Source organism: Rana temporaria, chromosome 4 (assembly GCF_905171775.1).
Source record: "Rana temporaria chromosome 4, aRanTem1.1, whole genome shotgun sequence".
NCBI lineage: Eukaryota > Metazoa > Chordata > Amphibia > Anura > Ranidae > Rana > Rana temporaria.
This window is the reverse complement of record NC_053492.1, coordinates 145,313,252-145,332,463: the sequence shown is the minus strand read 5'-3', so window position 1 is coordinate 145,332,463 and position 19,212 is coordinate 145,313,252. Positions and strand designations below refer to the sequence as shown.

General features: G+C 37.9%; 1 protein-coding gene across 2 annotated transcripts in view; it reads right to left on the bottom strand.

Annotated features, from left to right (window-relative positions):
• Positions 1–19,212, bottom strand: part of NYAP2 (neuronal tyrosine-phosphorylated phosphoinositide-3-kinase adaptor 2) — a 218,756-nt gene that overhangs the window by 27,624 nt on the left and 171,920 nt on the right. For both annotated transcript variants that reach the window (XM_040349138.1, XM_040349139.1), the window contains one exon: positions 10,379–11,473. In XM_040349138.1, the coding sequence (XP_040205072.1) occupies positions 10,379–11,473 (1,095 nt within the window). The remainder of the gene's footprint in view (positions 1–10,378; positions 11,474–19,212) is intronic.

Below are 19,212 nucleotides of genomic sequence, written 5' to 3'. Positions count from 1 at the left end.
GACCACATTTATCAGAGGTGCCTTGACAAAATAGTGCGGCTTCCACATGTAAATCAAAATGTAGTTAGACAGTTTTAATTTTTTTTTTACTGGTTAGCGAAAGTGTCCTTTTTTACTGCTTAAAGGGGTTGTAAAGGTTTGTTTTTTATTTTCTAAATAGGTTCCTTTAACCAATTAAGGACCCCTTCATGCCGATATATGTTGGCAGAATGGCACGGCTGGGCACAATCACGTACCTGTACGTGTCTCTTTAAGCCCAGCCATGGGGTCGCGAGCGGTCCTAAGCTCGGTGACCACGGGACCCGCGGACCCGATCGCCGCCGGTGTCCCACGATCGGTCACCGGAGCTGAAGAACAGGGAGAGGTGTGTGTAAACACACCTTCCCTGTTCTTCACTGTGGCAGTGTCATTGATCGTCTGTTCTCTGATATAGGGAAAGACGATCAATGAGGTCACAAGTCCAGCCCTGCCCCCCTACAGTTAGAAACACATATGAGGTCACGCTTAACCCCTACAGTGCCCCCTAGTGGTTAACTCCTAAACTGCAATTGTAATTTTCACAGTAAACAGTGCATTTTTAAGCACTTTTTGCTGTGAAAATTACAATGGTCCCAAAAATGTGTCAAAATTGTCCGATGTGTCCGCCATAATGTCGTAGTCACGAAAAAAATCGCTGATCGCCGCCATTAGTAGTAAAAAAAAATATTAATAACAATGCAATAAAACTATCCCCTATATTGTAAACGCTATAAATTTTGTGCAAACCAATTGATAAACGCTTATTGCGATTTTTTTTTACTAAAAATATGTAGAAGAATACGTATCGGCCTAAACTGAGGGAAAAAAATGTTTTTTTATATATTTTTGGGGATATTTATTATAGCAAAAAGTAAAAAATATTGTTTTTTTTTCAAAATTGTCGCTCTATTTTTGTTTATAGCGCAAAAAATAAAAACCGCAGAGGTGATCAAATACCACCAAAAGAAAGCTCTATTATTGGGAAAAAAAGGACACCAATTTTGTTTGGGAGCCACGTCGCACGACCGCGCAATTGTCAGTTAAAGCGATGCAGTGCCGGATCGCAAAAAGGGGCCTGGTCCTTAACCTGCATAATGGTCCGGGTCTTAAAGGGTCACTAAAGTAAAAAAACATTTTTTTAGCTGAAATGACTGTTTACAGGGTATAGAGACATAATAGTTAACTGATTCCTTTTAAAAATGATTAAATATAGATAAAAACCAATCATACAATGTACCTGCAGTTTAGTTTCATTTTTGCTGTTGTTTCCTGGTTCTCTGATGTACAGAGCCAGGGAGCCAATAGAGGGCAGTGATGGTTTGTAAAACGAAACTGGATTGGTGCTGAGGGGTTTTAGACACACAGTAATCACACCTCCTTGATTAGTGACCACAGAGAGAAATCTCCCAGTACTGTAGTTATCAGGAAACAGACAACCAGGAAGTGTCCAGAACAGAGAGGAATTACAGCAACATCAAAGCAAAAACGAACAATGCGGACATGAAACCAGGACTGCAGTAAGGTAAAGGAAGCTATTTAGCTAAAAAAATAAATCCTTTAGTGGCCCTTTAAGTGGTTAAGCTAGTGCATTGTTGGTTCACTTACCTTTTCCTTCTATTTCCCTTCTAAATGTTTTTTTTCTTTGTCTGAATTTCTCACTTCCTGTTCCTCCTTAGTAAGCTGTTCTGGCTGACTAACCCCCAGCCAGAATGGCTCGGATGATGGGGGCAAGCTTACTGAGGAGAAACAGGAAGTGAGAGATTCAGACAAAGAAAAAAAACATTTAGAAGGGAAATCGAAGGAAAAGGTAAGTGAACCAACACAACAATGCACTAGCTTAAAGGAACCTATTTAGAAAATAAAAAAACAAACCTTTACAACCCCTTTAACAAAGGTATGTTGCATTTGGCACCAAAGGCTGTGTGCCCACGTGCTCCAGTTATAGCAATCCAGATCTGCTCATGCATGAGTCCCCATCTTGTTTCCCTTGACCTATGCTAGAAGAATATAATTAATTTAACTGGAGCACTAATATAGGCATTCTGGCTGGCATAAGGTACAGCCTGTGAATATGAATACTCTTTTAATGTGAACAGCAATATTAAAATAATTAACGTATTATCTTTTGTTTTCCACTGCAAACTCTTTTGGCAGTTTTATATATTGGCTACACGATACTGTGACAAACGGTTTTTAGTGACCTTCACCACTGAATATCATTAGTAAAATCTGTTTACAGCATGCATCAGCTCTTTCAATAATATAAAGGTTCATGCATTGCAACAACACAAATTACAGCCACTTCTTTGCAGTCGGTTAGCAAAGCCATGGAGATGAGCTGTAGCATTCCATTTATGTCAAACTCCAAAGCCTACCATTAATTGCAGGTAAATTTATTCCATACTAATGCACACGTGAATAATTTAAACGGAGGAATGTCTGTTAGAGGGCAATCTGATCATGTGACTTCCTGTTAACTTTTTGGACTCACTCGTATCACGCAGTACCTTTACTGATCTTGAAATGATGACTTAATACTTTTTGGTTAAGGCTTGTATAATATGGATCTTAAGTGGATAAGATGACCTCATGCCCCAATTTAAGCAGCAACAAAGCTGAGACATACTACCAAAGAATAATCTCAGAAGCAGCACTCTAATTCAAACAACAAAAGGTTTTATATCCAATTACTTTCAGTGCAGTGGAACAATGGGATTCAGAATGGCTTGTTAGCGCATTGAAAAAAAGCTTTATTAAACACGTCCAATATAACATTAAATTACAACCTTGCTGCTGTTCAAAGAGTACCCCTTTGAAATTTAACTGTCTTATTAATTTGTTCAAAGCTTGCAGCCTTGAAAACATTAATTTACTACATTTCTAATTACATTCTGGTGGTCATTTTTATACATGATACAATTTCTAGCTTAAATATTTTTAAGGGTCCAATTTAAAGAGGATTTATCAGAGAAAGTTAAAAAGGGCTGAAGTAGAATACATTTGTAATGCCGCGTACACACGACTGTTTTTCGGGTTCTAAAAAATGACATTTTTTTTTAACGTCATTCAAAACGATCGTGTGTGGGCTTGAGAGCATTGTCATGTGTAGGCTTTAACGACGTGAAAAATCTGTGCATGCTCAGAAGCAAGTTATGAGACGGGAGCGCTTGTTCTGGTAAAACTATCGTTCGTAATGGAGTTAGCACATTCATCACGCTGTAACAGACAGAAAATCACGAATCGTCTTTTACTAACACAAAATCAGCAAAAGGGTGACGTCATCCGAATTGGAACTTCCCCTTTATAGTGCTGTCGTACGTGTTGTACATCACCTCGCTTTGCTAGAGCATTTTTTTTTCACGATCGTGTGTAGGCAACGTCGTTTTAATGATCAAGTTGAAAAAATCTTTTTTTCTAGAGCTTGAAAAACTTTGTTTTTACAACCTGAAAAATGATCGTGTGTACGCGGCATTAGATATATATATGGAAAAATATTATCTAAAAATTGTTCATTAAACTGTATGTGACTGTTGAAAGCTAAATGGTTCATGTTTGGGAATTTCTGGCCAAATAGTCTTAAACACATGCTCCGTCCTTGGAAATTGGCTGTTCATGTAAATACTTCACATTTACAGGTGCATCTCATAAAATTATAATATCATCAAAAAGTTAATTTATTTCAGTAATTCAATTCAAAAACTGAAACTCATATTTTATATATCTGCGTTACACACAGAGTGATATCTTTCAAGAATTTCTTTATTCTATATTCTATAGATATATTTGAATTTCGATGACTGTTGTCATTTTGTGGTGATCTAATATTGTACAGATGCCACCACAGTTTTCTAAACCATAATGCACTGCATGGCCTTTAATCTATGGCCAGCAGGCTTAAAATGACCAATAAGGGAGCTTTTGTGAAGCCAGCCACTGTACCATGATAGGGGAGCAAAAAGCAGCCATTGTATCAATTGTGAATTGGAAGATGTTGTAGAGAAAGCATATGGAAAGCTGTTCCTCCTCAGTAAGGTGTTCAGTAAGCTGTTCTAAATGACTTTCCACCGCTCGGATGATGGTGGAAAGCTTACTGAGGCAAAACAGGAAGTGAGAAATTCAGACAAAGAAAAAAGTGTTGTCTTATTTTTTAATTCAAAAAAGTGAATTTTTTCCAAAAAAAGTGCGCTTGTAAGACTGCTGCGCAAATACGGTGTGACAAAAAGTATTGCAATGACCGCCATTTTATTCTCTAGGGTGTTAGAAAAAAAAAAATATATAATGTTTGGGGGTTTTAAGTAATTTTCTAGCAGAAAAAAATGTTTTAGTCTTGCAAACACCAAATCTGAAAAACACCTGTGGTCTTTAAGTGGTTAAGGAATCAATTTAGAAAATAAAAGCTGAACCTTTACAACCCCTTTAAGTCTTTTTGCGGCAAGAATTACCTTAAAAAAATAGGCTTTACTTTTTAAGGTGTATTTTGAGTTTTTTTATTTTTTGGGTGAATGTTGATTTTTATTTTATGTTGTTATGACATTTATTTTAGATTAAACTGATTTTTAGGCTCAATTCTTTTGTGTTTTTCTTTTTTTTTGTTAATTGTATTATTATTTTTTTTTAAGTTTGGTGTGCTCAACATGGAGCATTTACTTGTCACTGACCATCTGTTCTTTGATTCTATCTTTGTTCGCAGTCAATTATTGCAACATTAAAAAAATAACAGTGTGCATCTAAACCACCTAATATGACATAATTTACATTCACCACGTCACCCTTCCTTCCGTTGATAAAATAAAAGTTAGGCATATGCCAGTTAGGCCTATTATTCCTAGGTAAAACTGTCCTGCTACAGACCAGTTTTACACTGCTACTGTATATCATCTGTGGTCTCCTAATTCTTTTAGTAAAACGCCTGTACACTTTGGGGTTGGTTTACTAAAGGTATAGAGGCCAGTTCATTTTGCGCTTTGTAAGGGAATTAGGTGAAAATTCAAAGAATTTCCAATCATGTGCAAGGAAAATTTTAAAAATACCGTATTTTTTCCTGCACATGTTCAAATGATGGAAATCAGTTGAGCTTCATCTCGTTCACTTTGCTATGGGTACATTTCCTTGCAACTTGCAATTCCCCTTGCATAGTGAACAATTTGTTTGACTTTAACAAATCATTCCCATTGTCCCTATTACATTTTGGCCTAATATCCCTTCATTTGGTCAATTTGACACTGCTGTATCCTCTAAAGTATTTTAATTCTTGTGATAAAGTCAAACTGCGCTATTTATCTCTTTCAAATTTGGGCCTAGCTTTATTATTTTAAATTGTCCTGCTGCTGACCAAGTTTTCCGTGGTCTCCAAATTCTTTTAGTAAGACACCCGACTGTACTCCTTTTCTTTTTTAAGCAATTTCAGCCATTTTATTAAAAATGTCTTGCTGCTGGCCAATTGTACACTGCTGTGTCATTCAGTGGTGTTCCTAGGGGGTGTAGCTAACACCAGATACCAACGATGTGATTCAAAGACACTTGGTAGCACAGGTGTAGTTAGGGCAGTGTAATCTCTGCCTCATCAGGGAAGAGCAAGAGACATGGAGCAGTCTGATATCACCCTTCCCCTGTCTAAGTTCTGCCCAACAGTCTGTCACAGCACCTGATTACACACTCTGCTCATGCCAATCTCTCCCCTTGTGACTGTACAGCAGTGGCCCACCAAAACATGGGGCCACATTATCTACTGCAGCACTGAGCACTCTACAGCAACAGCCCAATGCAAGACACAGGGGGAACCCAGGGAGAGGAACTTCATGGCGCTCGAGTGCCCACTGCCTCTATGGACACACCACTGTACTGTGTGACCACACAAATTAATTTTGCCAGGTGCCCATTGAGGTCAAATGTCAAATGACCTTTTAAATAGCATTTGCTGGTGGAAGGATGCACTCTAGGGGAGAGCTTAGAGGATCCAGAAGAGAGCTTGGAGAGCAGCCAAGACAGACAGAATGTTCCTGCTGGAGTCAGCGAGTAACACTATGAATCTGGGATTCAAGACAGAAAATAGTTATTGAAGCTAGGTGATGTCTGTTAAGTGATTTAGTAGAATGCAAACAAGATGGTCTTTAGGAATAAGATCACAAGCCCTTTTATTAGCTCGTAATGTTTGCGTCATTTAGCCCTTGTATCATACAATATGTTCCCAATTGGTTTAGGAAACTGAGTGGTTATACATTATTTTTTTGTCTGTTCCATAAATGAGCCTACAGTGTTTTTGGTGGTGTTAGTTCGGTAATAACTTTAAAGCTGTCTGTGGACATGTTTCTGAGCGGTGATGTCGGTATGGTATTGATTTTATATCTGTAGACACATTTTTTGGACTGTAATAAACTGTAATGTTACTGATTACTCAACATTTATTCAACAGATAGCTTCCTTTACCTTAGTGCAGTCCTCCTTCACTTACCTCATCCTTCCACTTTGCTTTTAAATGTCCTTATTTCTTCTGAGAAATCCTCACTTCCTGGTCTTCTGTCTGTAACTACACACCGTAATGCGAGGCTTTCTCCCTGGTGTGGAGTGTCGTGCTCGCCCCTCCCTTGGACTACAGGAGAGTCAGGACGCACAGCTCCTTTCTCTATCTGCAACATAGAGAGCATCCTGACTCTCCTGTAGTCCAAGGGAGGGGGCGAGCACAACACTCCACACCAGGGAGAAAGCCTTGCATTACTGTGTGGAGTTACAGACAGAAGAACAGGAAGTGATGATTTCTCAGAAGAAATAAGGACATTTAAAAGCAAAATCAAAGGATGACGTAAGTGAAGGAGGACTGCACTAAGGTAAAGGAAGCTATTTAGGAAAAACAATTGTACCTTTACAACCCAAAAAAAACCTAATGTGATTAAAAAGCATAAAAAAATTTGTTGGTGTTTTCTAAATACTAATTAGCCCAATCTTGGTACACCACTAGTATCATCTACAATATTTAAATTCCTAATGAGAGCACGAGAGTTTTGCATCACCAAGAACAAAGACAGCCACAGCGAACGAATGCCCAATTCCTTTCTGCCAGTCAAAGTAGGTCTGTTACGATTTAATGAACAAGCACATGTCACTGCTAACGCTACCTGATGTAAACTTTTTTCATACTGAAATGAATCATCTTGGGGTACTGCTGTTGTATCTAACCTGAGCTAATTGTAAAATAAAAAATCAATTCTCCGGCCAAAAGTCCTCTACCAGTGTATGTTGTTGCTGAGACTGATTGTGAAAATCATACTGTTCCGTAATGCCACATACATCTTGAAGGCATCCCCCAAGCACGTTATTTGAAGGATTTTTGTAATTTTAATGTTGCCTTTAAAATGTTGCTGTATGATGTTTTTCTATTTTTTCATTTGCATGACAGTGCCTATCTTCCCATGCCTTTTTTGGACAGCAGTTCACCTATTTGATTTAAAAATTGCTATAATTGAAATGCTAAGTTCACCTTCTATAACGCAACGCTGTATGCCGGCCTAGGCCAACAAGGCCCAGGCCTAGGGCAGCACTTTGCAGGGGGGGCAGCATGAAAAGTGTGACTGCTGGCTTGTGCTACACTGTTGGTGTAATGCAAGCTGTTTCTAATTTTGACTGTCCTATCATCCTGGACCACAAACCTTCCTCACTGTGCTACATGTTTTCTGCTGTACCATTGGCATGGTTATATCTTCTTAGTCCTCACCATTTTTTTTTTACCATCCCTGTCCCATTGCAGAGATTTCCCTTCACTCTCTGCCCCATGGCTAAACAGGAAGTGATAGGAAATCTATGCAAATTAAGGGAATCCATTCCCCCCACCCAGGCATTGAGAACTAGTGTCCCTACTCAAAAATGTCAGGGTGGGTCTTAAACAGAAAGGGGTGTGGCCTTGACAGGAAGGGGGTGGGTCATATTTAAATTGGGGGTTCACAAGTTTAGTCAGGCCTAGGGCAGCATAAAACCTAAATACACCACTGCTGGAACGTGTTACATATGGGTGGAGCATGTAACATGTTTCAGCTCCTGTCGCCAGTTCCCCATATCCTGTGAATGAATGCATTACAAGTAACATCAGCTACTGCGGCTGATGGCTGGTAGTTCTGAAGCCATACAGCTTTCAAAAGGCAGCCCGTATAAAGTTACGGGCATCAAGCTGCAGGGCTTGTCTGCAGAAACCCGACCCTTGCACCCCTGATCCACTGATCCCAAATGCAATGCTTTCCAGGCTCCTGCAGGAAAAAAATAATAAATTCACTTTTTTTTCCTACAAAAAAAAAAATTCTATTATTTTTTCTTGAAAGTTGCTGTCCCTCATAAAATTTAATAGGATTCACCTCCAAGTTCTGGTTCACTGAATTTTGAACAAGATTCATCAAACCCTAGGCGATACGAGCAGGGACAAATTCACCCATCACTAATGAAGAAGTTAATAATGAAATATCTTAACACAGCTGGAAGCATTAAATGAATATGAAACCACAAACATTATTACTTATTAATAAAAGTTAGGAACTTTTAGATTTCATTAGTCTCAACACTTTTAGTGATATATTTCATTTGATGGTGCATGCTCTGCCATCAGAAAAGCAATAATGCCAAAAATGAACAAGTGATTGGATCAGACAGTAATATCCTGGAGTACAATCCTGTGATCACCCTGCAGGTCATTGTTAGTGGCTGATAAAGATCAGTAGCAGCAGAACACGCAAGGAGGACAAATATGAGTATGCATATACTGTTTGATGTGTCAAAATTTTTAGTTTAACCCCGGATTCTTACCATGTGATAAAGATACTGAAATACCGAAAACTGGATTTTAAGAAAACTAGAATTCCTTGTGTCTGATTGGAGCCCCTTTGGGTAATCAGACAATGTGACCACCTTCACTTACAGCAACTTGGCAAGCAATATTTTGCCCCTTCCATTACCATTTACAGTGTGGACTAAGCATGTACCTTTCAAATTTGATGACTCTTATGATCACCGTTATGATCACACTGGATTGCAGGTGAAATCTGCAACTGAAGCTCTTGTTCTGACAAAAGAAATTCCTAGTAATTCTCTCTAGGTATTTCTAGTTTAGTATTAACTATTTAGTGGCCATGCTTTCTTAAAGCGAAGTACTCTAGGCAACATCCCTTAGTGCACACTTCAGGGTGCATTCATAAAAATTATGCAGAGCTATTTTCCCTGCAAAAATGCATGCACATTAGTTAAAGAGGAACTGCAGTCTGCTAATGTAAAAAAAAACATCTTTGCCATTCTGAAGCTTTCCTCCAACCACTTTGCATATTATTTTATATATACTGTGATTCTGTACTTGCCAAATATGCTGCAGAAATCTCGCTCTACTAAGTCTGGCTGCAGCCATTTTAACTGTGGGCAGCTGAAGCTGCTGCCTGTTCACTTCCCGGATTTATACACACACACACACACACACACACACACACACATATCTCTAGCTCTGCAGCTCTCATTGGCCCTCTTATGACTCCCCCCCTCCCTTCCTGGCAAACTCTCACGAGAGTGAGAGCTGTGCATGATGTCATAAGCCTAAGATTTTTACCAAACAAGAAACAGGAAGTGGGCTGTATAAGGTATTTACTGGCAGAAAAAGATTTAATAAATGGAAAGATGAAAACATAACTGAAGTTCTGCTTTACTGAAGCTAAAGATCATAGCAAATAAGCATATGATCATCAGCTCCTTGTAGTGGACATAATGGTGTGGTATATTGCTGCTTTCTATGAATGAATACGTTTGAACTGGAAAAAAGATATCCTGGGAACACTCGTTTTTGTCCAATTTGCACAGAACTAATATGTTTTGCGTTTGATAACCTTTTTATTCATCTGTATGTCTACTGTATATGAATACAGAACAAATAATATCTCCTGGGAGGTTATGATAATTGTGAATTTGGGATTTATAGATTAAACAAAGAGGTTGATCATTTATTTTTTTAAGGGATTTTGTGAATGAAAGGCATATTCTTGCAAAATTTTAGGAGCATTTCATCTCTAATATTTTTTCTTATTTGTTTTCATTTTGTTTGAGAATCACACCTATTTTTTTTATATTTATGTGGAATTATGAGATGTGGCAATTAAGTATTATATGAGTTGTTGGATGGCTTGGTTCTCTTCTTGAAAAAAACCTGGATAGAACATCTAGGTCATCCCAAAAGCTTGTATCTTTTAAAAAAAAAAATAATTAGCCAATAAAGGATATCACCTAAACATCAAACGTTCTGCACTAATAGATGGATAGCATGATACAATACTATACTGTTGAACTTATTTGGTAAATAGACTCAATAAACTTAAGTGTAGTCCTATTTACATTTTACACTTACTTTCTGAAGGTTCTTTAGAACGTCTTCCACTGGAGGGCTTCCTTAGCAGACTCCTTCCTGAGGTAAAGAGGCTTGATAATTCCTCAAGGGGACTTGTTGGTGTTCTGGAACGTGAGCTGCTTTGAGATATACAATAAGTACTGGTAGATGAATTCATTAACTTTCCTTCTTGTGGAGTGTTTCTGCCAGTAGAATGAGGCACTGATGGAGAATTTCTTGACAGACTTCCTGAATGCACTGAATCATAGGGTGGAGGTCGTTTGAGGCTTAGAGGAGTCAGTGACCTACCCATGCTCACAGGGGAAGGAGAAGCAGAATGACTTTTATGATAACCATGAGGAGACTGTGTTCTGTATGTTGTTGAAGCATGTGGTGGTGAAGAGGAATGCCCAGATGAAGTACTTCCATGAACCACCACTGCTTGGTCTTTCTCCACTTTCTGATGCCCTGGAATGTGTGCTGTATGTGAAGATGGTGAACTAGCAGTTTGCTGCTTTATGTAAGACACATTTTCTAATACAGGAAGCTTTGCCACTTCAAGAGGAGTTAGAGGAGATTCATCTGAATTTGGTGAACACTGTGCTGGTGCTGGTGGAAACACCAATAAAGGAGGCCTTTGAGAGAGTAGATTTGGGAATGGAGGGGGGATATCACAAGTCTGGCCTTTGGGAGTTGATGGCACTGAGGACTTGGTGAATTCTAAATCAGGCACTGTGGGAGTAGGACACTGAGAAGAACAACTAACATGATCCATTTCATAAAGACACCTGGAATCTTGGCTAACATCATCAAATATAGGATATTTCATTTCTTCATACACTGCCTCGCACTGGTCTTCATCATCTTTTTTAAAGTCTCTTAATATATTCCCTACCATTTCTATATAAACAGGTTCTTCATCTCCTCGATCTAAAGCAGCACTGCTGAGTTGAGATGAAGATAATTCTCTATACAGGCTACCCTTAACTCGACCATGCTTTTTAATGTATGTCTCATCAAATGATGTGCTGAGATGAGTTGTTGGGTTCCGTTTGGGTTTGGGTGGAGGAATCTTCTTTGTGTACTCATCACTGTGAGGTCTTTGCTTTGCTGCCGCTAGGAAATCAATGAAAAAAAAATTCAAGAAAAAAGTATAAGGACAAGATACTTAGCAAAACAAATACAGGTTTGCATAGTCAAAGGGTATTTATTGCATCAGCATTTACCTGGCATAGAAGCCACTAATGGAAGGAGTGATTTTATTACTCTCTGCTGCATATTATTTGTGAAGCAGCAAAACATTTACTTAGATTCACTGTGACTGAAATGACTGCTCTAATGTTATTACAATGTTTAGAGGCTTGAGACCACAGCTACGGCTGAAGGTTTTACAGCCTAGTTCTGTAAGAACTGGGATGACAGATTCTTTATAAAGATACATTAAAGACAACCTGTGCTTTTCCACACTTGCCATTAACCACTTAAGCCCCGGACAAATATGCTGCCTAAAGACCCAAGGTGTTTTTACAGTTCGGGACTGCGTCGCTTTAACAGACAATTGCGCGGTCGTGCGACGTGGCTCCCAAACAAAATTGGCGTCCTTTTTTCCCCACAAATAGAGCTTTCTTTTGGTGGTATTTGATCACCTCTGCGGTTTTTATTTTTTGCGCTATAAACAAAATAAAAGCGCCAATTTTGAAAAAAATTCAATATTTTTTACTTTTTGCTATAATAAATATCCCCCAAAAACATATATAAAAAATCGCAATAAGCGTTTATCGATTGGTTTGCGCAAAATGTATAGCGTTTACAAAATAGGGGATAGTTTTATTGCATTTTTATTATTTTTTTTTTTTTACTACTAATGGCGGCGGTCAGCAATTTTTTTCGTGACTGCGACATTTTGGCGGACACTTCGGACAATTTTGACACCATTGTCATTTTCACAGCAAAAAATGCATTTAAATTGCATTCTTTATTGTGAAAATGACAGTTGCAGTTTGGGAGTTAACCACAGGTGGCGCTGTAGGATTTAGTGTACACTTAGTGTGTGTTTACAACTGTAGGGGGGTGTGGCTGTAGGAATGACGTCATCGATCGAGTCTCCCCTATAAAGGGGATCACTCGATCGATGCAGCGCCATAGTGAAGCACGGGGAAGCCGTGTTTACATACGGCTCTCCCCGTTCTTCAGCTCCGGGGAGCGATCGCGACGGAGCGGCTATAAACAAATAGCCGCGCCGTCGTCCCGGATCGCTCTCCGAGGGAACCCGACCGCTACAAGTTGCCAGAGTGATAGATTATGCAGGGTGAGGGAATTCCCCACGTGGCACCACTTATTGGCTCCTTGCTGTCACGAAGTGTGAGTCACATGTCTCTGAATGAAGCTGCAAGAAAGGAAAAGTAAGAATATTCTGGGGAGGGCTAGAGGATAAAAGCAAGACTATTGCTTTACCCTAAACGGGCAAACCCTTGGTTTGCTTTATAGTGGACCTGTGCTCAATTGGTTACATATGACTATGTTAACAATTTTGCTGAGGGGAATAAAGAATGACTAATAGAGAGGCTGAAAAAGCTATCTTTCTTGATGAAAAACCTATTCTAGTTTCCTCTAGTGAGGTTTGCATAGTCTAAATCACAGGTACTTTTGTGTTGTAATGTCTGCTGCAATGGAGGAATAAAGGTCATCTCCATGTTGGGCAAAATGTAGAAAAATCATTCCCAGACATCTTTAACCACTTCATGATGAGGGTAAAACATCCTAACACTTTTTTTAATTCTATTATTATTAATATTATCAAAGGAAAATTAGCACAATGTAGTAAAAAAATATATTGTTTTAAATTGTGTCGTATCTTTTGCTATTACCAATACCATATTACCAAAAAAAATAAAAAATTCTCCTTCTCCTGACAATCATAGCGATACCACATATGTGTATGTTATTTGTTGATTATACCCATGGTACGGCCCAGAAAAAATTGTGTGCATTTTTTTTCTCAAACATACTGACACTGATACTAGTACTATGTTTTTTTACTCCTACCTAAAATACACTGGCCCTGACCTTTGACCCTAACCCTTGACATGCACCCTTGACCGTGCCATTGACCTATTGACCAATCCCCGATCTACCTAATTTGTTATGTATTTTACGTTTTTTTTTTTTTTTTTCCACACATACTTCTCTAGCAGAAGAAAAAAATACATTGTATTTTTCTTTACATTCAAAAGGGGGAAAAAAACACAGGGGTGGGTTGCACATACACAGTTGCAATAACAAGTATGTGAACCCTTTTGAATGATATGGATTTCTGCATAAATTGGTCATAAAATGTGATCTGATCTTCATCTAAGTCACAACAATAGACAATCACAGTCTTCACCAATAGCGTTAGAAGTCAGACCTAGACCACTGTAGACTAAAGATTGCCAGGCTAGCCTAGAATGTGATTTTGGGCACTGGGTTCAGCTTGTGGCCCTTACCAGACCTCCACTACCTCAATAATCGAAGGGTCCTGCATGCACAATCTGTGCTCTGTTCCCACCTTTTCAGCATAAGGTAGCTGTTTCCTGCCATTGTCAAATCAGATGTGCAAGGGGGTATTTGCCTGTAAATACTATTTTGCTGAAGCTCTGTTTGATCAAGAGTTTCACAAATCTTGGATGGGTCAATATATTTCTGAGGAGTCGCAGGCAGGCATACATTATATATATATACATATAGCCGGCAGGACTGAGTAGATGAAAGAACCCGACAGGCTGGTTGTACAGAAGTTGATTGAGAGATGGAATTGCACAGAGCAGCCCCGAACCACCTCTTCTCAGGTTCCCCACTGGTGCTCCTGGCCCCTCCTCTCTGTCCAGTGCCTCCACGGGAAGCTGCTTTCCATAGGGGCACTTTTGTGTGCTCATTCCCGAGCCCCGCTGCTGTGTCCATTGAAACAGACACCTGGACTCAGACCCAGTCCACGCCTCTTCGTCACTGGCTTTCATTCACAGCAGCAGGTGCCAATAGCTTCAGGTACCCCAGCAAAGCCATTGAGACCCAAACGCGAGGGGAGAGAAGAGTTGCAGTTGTGCAGAGCGTTGAATTGAATGAGGGCCCAAATAAATAAAAAGGGGGGGGGTGAGGGGAGAAGCTAATGCTTAAATTGTTATTTATCCTAATGCAAGGAATGCATTAAGGTAAAACCATGCTTAGGCTTTAGAACCACTTTAAGTGAAAATGTAAAGCAATCATGTATGCAGATGACTTCTACAATTTGTAACATATACTACTGTGTCCATTGAACAATATGTCTAATGTCTGAAGATAGTTAATATTACATATAGTCATGACTGATTCATTTATAATGTTCATTGTCTGCCATTGGTTACTTAACACCAAAAGGCATACTTCAATGGCAATATTTTAAAGAGAAGTATGGCTTTAAGAAAAAAAAAACATATATACTCACCTAGGTGTGATGCTGCATCTGTCCCCATGACTTATAAGACTGAGAACCTCGGTCTACAGTGAGCAGAGAGCAGGTGACTGTCAGGCTATCTGCTCTTCCCTCTGGTGCTCACTGGAGCCCCAGGCTGTGTAATGGGTGGGAGCACGCTGAGAGGCTGAGCCAGCTGCTGGTCAGCATTAAAGTCAGGATATATTCAAAGCTTGGACCGGCTCAGTGATGTCAGTCGACAGCGGACTTTGGCCTAAGTGCACTCCTGTGACCCACAGGATAAGTAGGACCAAAAAAGCGTTGGCCCAACTTCTCCTTTAATGTGATACAATCTCCCCCAAAAAATTGCACAGTACTATATTTACTTTACAGTACTTACAGTAAATATATATATATGTATATATATATATATATATATATATATATATATATATATATATATATATATATATATATATATATATAGATAGATATATCTCTTTAAACTTTAAAAATTAAATAGTTATAATGTGATGACTTGACATGGTTGCTTAAATTTGTATAAATATTAGAAACGATGAGAAAGAAATCAATTAGTTTATAGGAGGGAGTCATTCATGAACATTAAAACAGAAATCATGTAAAAAAAAAATATATATATATATATATATATATATATATATATATATATATATATATATATATATATAATAGCCCATTTAAAGATTTAAAAATAAAAATAAAAAAACTTTGCATCAAAACTCACTAATTCAAAGCTATCCCCTACAGTATTTTGCACCACCAGATGTCCTTAGTCTTCCAGGTTGAATGACAGCCTGTATCACTCAACCCACTTTTTCTGAACCCAAACTGTCATGGTGCAGCCTCTAGCCTATGACTGGACAGTGATGGAAAAGCAGCACAGTGAAAAACTCATCTCCTAGACAATCTCCTTTTTCCTCCAACCAGTATGCTCTGTTTCAACAAATAAACTGATTGGCTCCTAGTGCTTCCTTTCCCTTTCTTATGCCGCATACACACCATCACTTTATGTGATGAAAAAAAACGACACTTTCTGTGAAGTAAAAAATGACGTTTTTGAAACTTCAATTTTCAAAGACGAAGTTGCCTACACACCATCGTTTTTCTCACAATGTTCTTGCAAAGTGAGGTTACGTTCCACCACGTTTTACCATTGAAGCTTGCTTCATAAGTAGCTTCTGGGCATGCGTGGATGAAAAAACGTCTTAGAAAACGACGTTTTTTGCTACACACGGTCAATTTCTGTGAAGTAAAAAGTGCACTTTTGAAAAACGACACATAAAATTGAAGCATGCTTGAATTTTTTTTGGTCGTTTTTTACAAGACATAAAATGACGTTTTCCCCCACACACGGTCAATTAAAGTGACGTTTTTGAAAACGTCATTTTTTTCCATCACATAAAGTGATGGTGTGTACGCGGCATTAGTCTGAACTCGGCTGTCTAGGGGACTGGAAGAGGATGATACCAAGTCAAATTCTGGAATTTACACTGCTTGCATAAAAAAATGTATCTAATGTTGTTTTAATAAACACAGAACTGCATTCAATAAATTTCTTTATAGCTGCCTAGGAGATCTACTTTAATAAATCCAACAGTTTTAATGTCACTATATTTTTCATCTTATCTCTCTCTTGAACAGTTTTTACAATAGAGGTCAATATGGAATATGTTCATAAATAATTTATTATGCTGGAGACTTAGCTTTTTCTAAATGGCAAGTTATACTAATTTACATTCTGTTTAACAGTTTTCTTCTGTTCTAAGTTTTGCTATTCCAGTCTATACTCCAGTGAGTAGCTGGCTAAATAAACACAACGTAGAAACCTAACCATTACAAGCAATCTTTTGCAATATACAAGAGACCAATATAGAGGTTACACAAGGTGACTGTGATTTATTTTGCCATGAAATATGTTAGTGGGCTTGGCAGTGTCTGGCTTTGATTTATAATAAACTAGCATTCTAATTAGCATTAATTTCATGAAGTGTGTTAGATTTTCTTTTTGCATTTGACTCTTTCATATAGAACAACTTTGATTTGGAAAAGTAACATTTTAGCTGTGAATATTAAAAACATGTCACAGAAGGTCTGATTTGATATTCAAGAAACTTTCAAATATGAGATCCCTGATAAAGAGGCATTTTAGCGCACACTACTTTGTTTTGAATTATAAACGAGCCACACACATTTAAAGTGAAATTTGAGCTTTGTTTAAAATCGAATAAAATGGGTGACATGTTGTCTGTTTCCCTTGCTTTTGACTCATTTGCTTTGGAAAGCCAGGGGCAGTCCATTTTGTTTTGTTACCAGACACATTTTAATGCAGTGATCAACAGAAAACAACCACAGTAGGAGTCCACTAAGAAGATCTTCTCCCAAATTTCCACTTTAATTTTATTTCTTCAAACTCTGTGTTTCATTATTTGCAAAGCCAGGCTAAATTTTTGGAGTGGAAAAGTTAGTATCTCATGAAAACTCCTCTCATTTTCAATCCTGGTGAGCACACAGAAAGTAAGGTCAACCTCCTTTCCAGAGAAACAGGGACAGCAATATAAATTACTAAAGCTTTTCAATCATTAAAGGGATTTTATTTTTCTTTGTTTTGCAGAGTTTCTGCTAATTTCATATGCTGGAAAAAATCTGATTCTTCCCCACCTAAGATTAAATATAAATATATATATATATATATATATATATATATATATATATATATATATATATATATATATTCTCAATTACACAAAATTTGTAGCAAGTTGATTACACATATACAGCCTGATTGAATAACCCATCCAAAGAATAATGCTTAGTACACACAATGAGAAAATCGGACGAAAATTACCACTTTCAAAATGATTGTGAGTTAATCTTGATTGTTAGTGCACAGCTTTCAAGAGGCAATAATGACAGTTCATGCAAAATTATCCAAAGGGACATACACAAAGAATTTCTTATACAATAACAGAATTCATGATTTTTGTTTATTCAGTACAGTATTTGTCCGAAAAAAAATTAGAAGGCCAAGACATGCATGCTCAGAAAGGAAAGAACACAATACATAACTTCTGAAGATGTTTTCTGTCTTACAAGAATTTTCAAAAGTTTAGTAATCTATTGGTTTTCCATATGAGACTAGCATCCAAAAAAAAAAACTGATTATCATTCGTACGATATTCTTATCATGTGTACGAGGCTTTAGGGATGGGCATTGTAGAATTGCCTGGAGACAATTGTTCTCCAAAATGTACTTACAAATCCTTGACAAGTGGATTTTTTCTAGTTTTTATGTTTGTCCCCTGTCTTTTTTTAAGTCCCATATTTTTGAATGCATATATTTGTTCTTACTTCTTCTTACTAGTGGAAAATGTTATGAGATGTCAAGTTTTGATGTTGCTGTTATAGCTTTATCAGTTCTTGAACACCATGTTGCCTTTAGGCCTTCTCATAGTCTGCTGCTTGTTTTTATGGAACCAATATGCTATATCTTGTGCACCACTGTATTCTTGGTATTTTCTCTCCTTATATAAATAAAAAAGTTGGATTTCCGCTTTAAAGGATAAGCGTACTTGAAAACATAAGTTCACTTATCCTTTTTACCCTCTTACCTGTCCTAAACTAGGCCACCCTCCCTGGATGCATAATGGCTGGTGTATTTATCCTGCCCTAAACATCTTCTGGGTGCTGGTCACGCAGGTGCAGTAGCTCTTCATAGACATATGTTTCTCAAGGCTAGAGATTCTCAGGAGACAGGCCAATAGAGGTCTATTGGCAGCTATTGTGAACTAACAGCCTGGAAGATGTTGGGTCGGGATGTAAATAAGCAGAGGAGGTAACCACTGACAGATTGAGCTATATAATCATCTGGTGAAGGGGAGGGTTGGCTGGTTTGGGTGAGAGAAAGTGGGAAAAAGAAGATAAATTTTGTTTATAAAAAATAAAAAAGCATCAGTGCTAATTGTGGAACGGCTGCATTTAAACAGCAATATTTATACAAGCCAGGGCTTGCGAGTACAGCTCTCAAATAAAAGGTAGAGGTAATAAGTTATATCTGAAAAGTTTATTGGTGTCTTTAGTTTTAATAAATAAATTAAATTGATGTTACTCTTTGGAGCTCAAAATCAAGTAACATAACTTCCACATCCAAGTTCTGTGTCTATGGGTGGTTGTATTAGTCAGTCACAGTTTATGATTGAAGTGTTTTCTTTTGATTTTCTAGATACTTGAGCTTTTTGGAATCACTCATGAAGTGTTTTTGTTATGGTTGTGTTCATTTACCTGCTGTTATTACTATTTGTTCTGCATAATTGTTACAAGCTTAAGTAAAAAATCTAATTTATCAAAAATTGTTAAAGTAGGCGGCAGATAAGCACATGCTATGAGATAT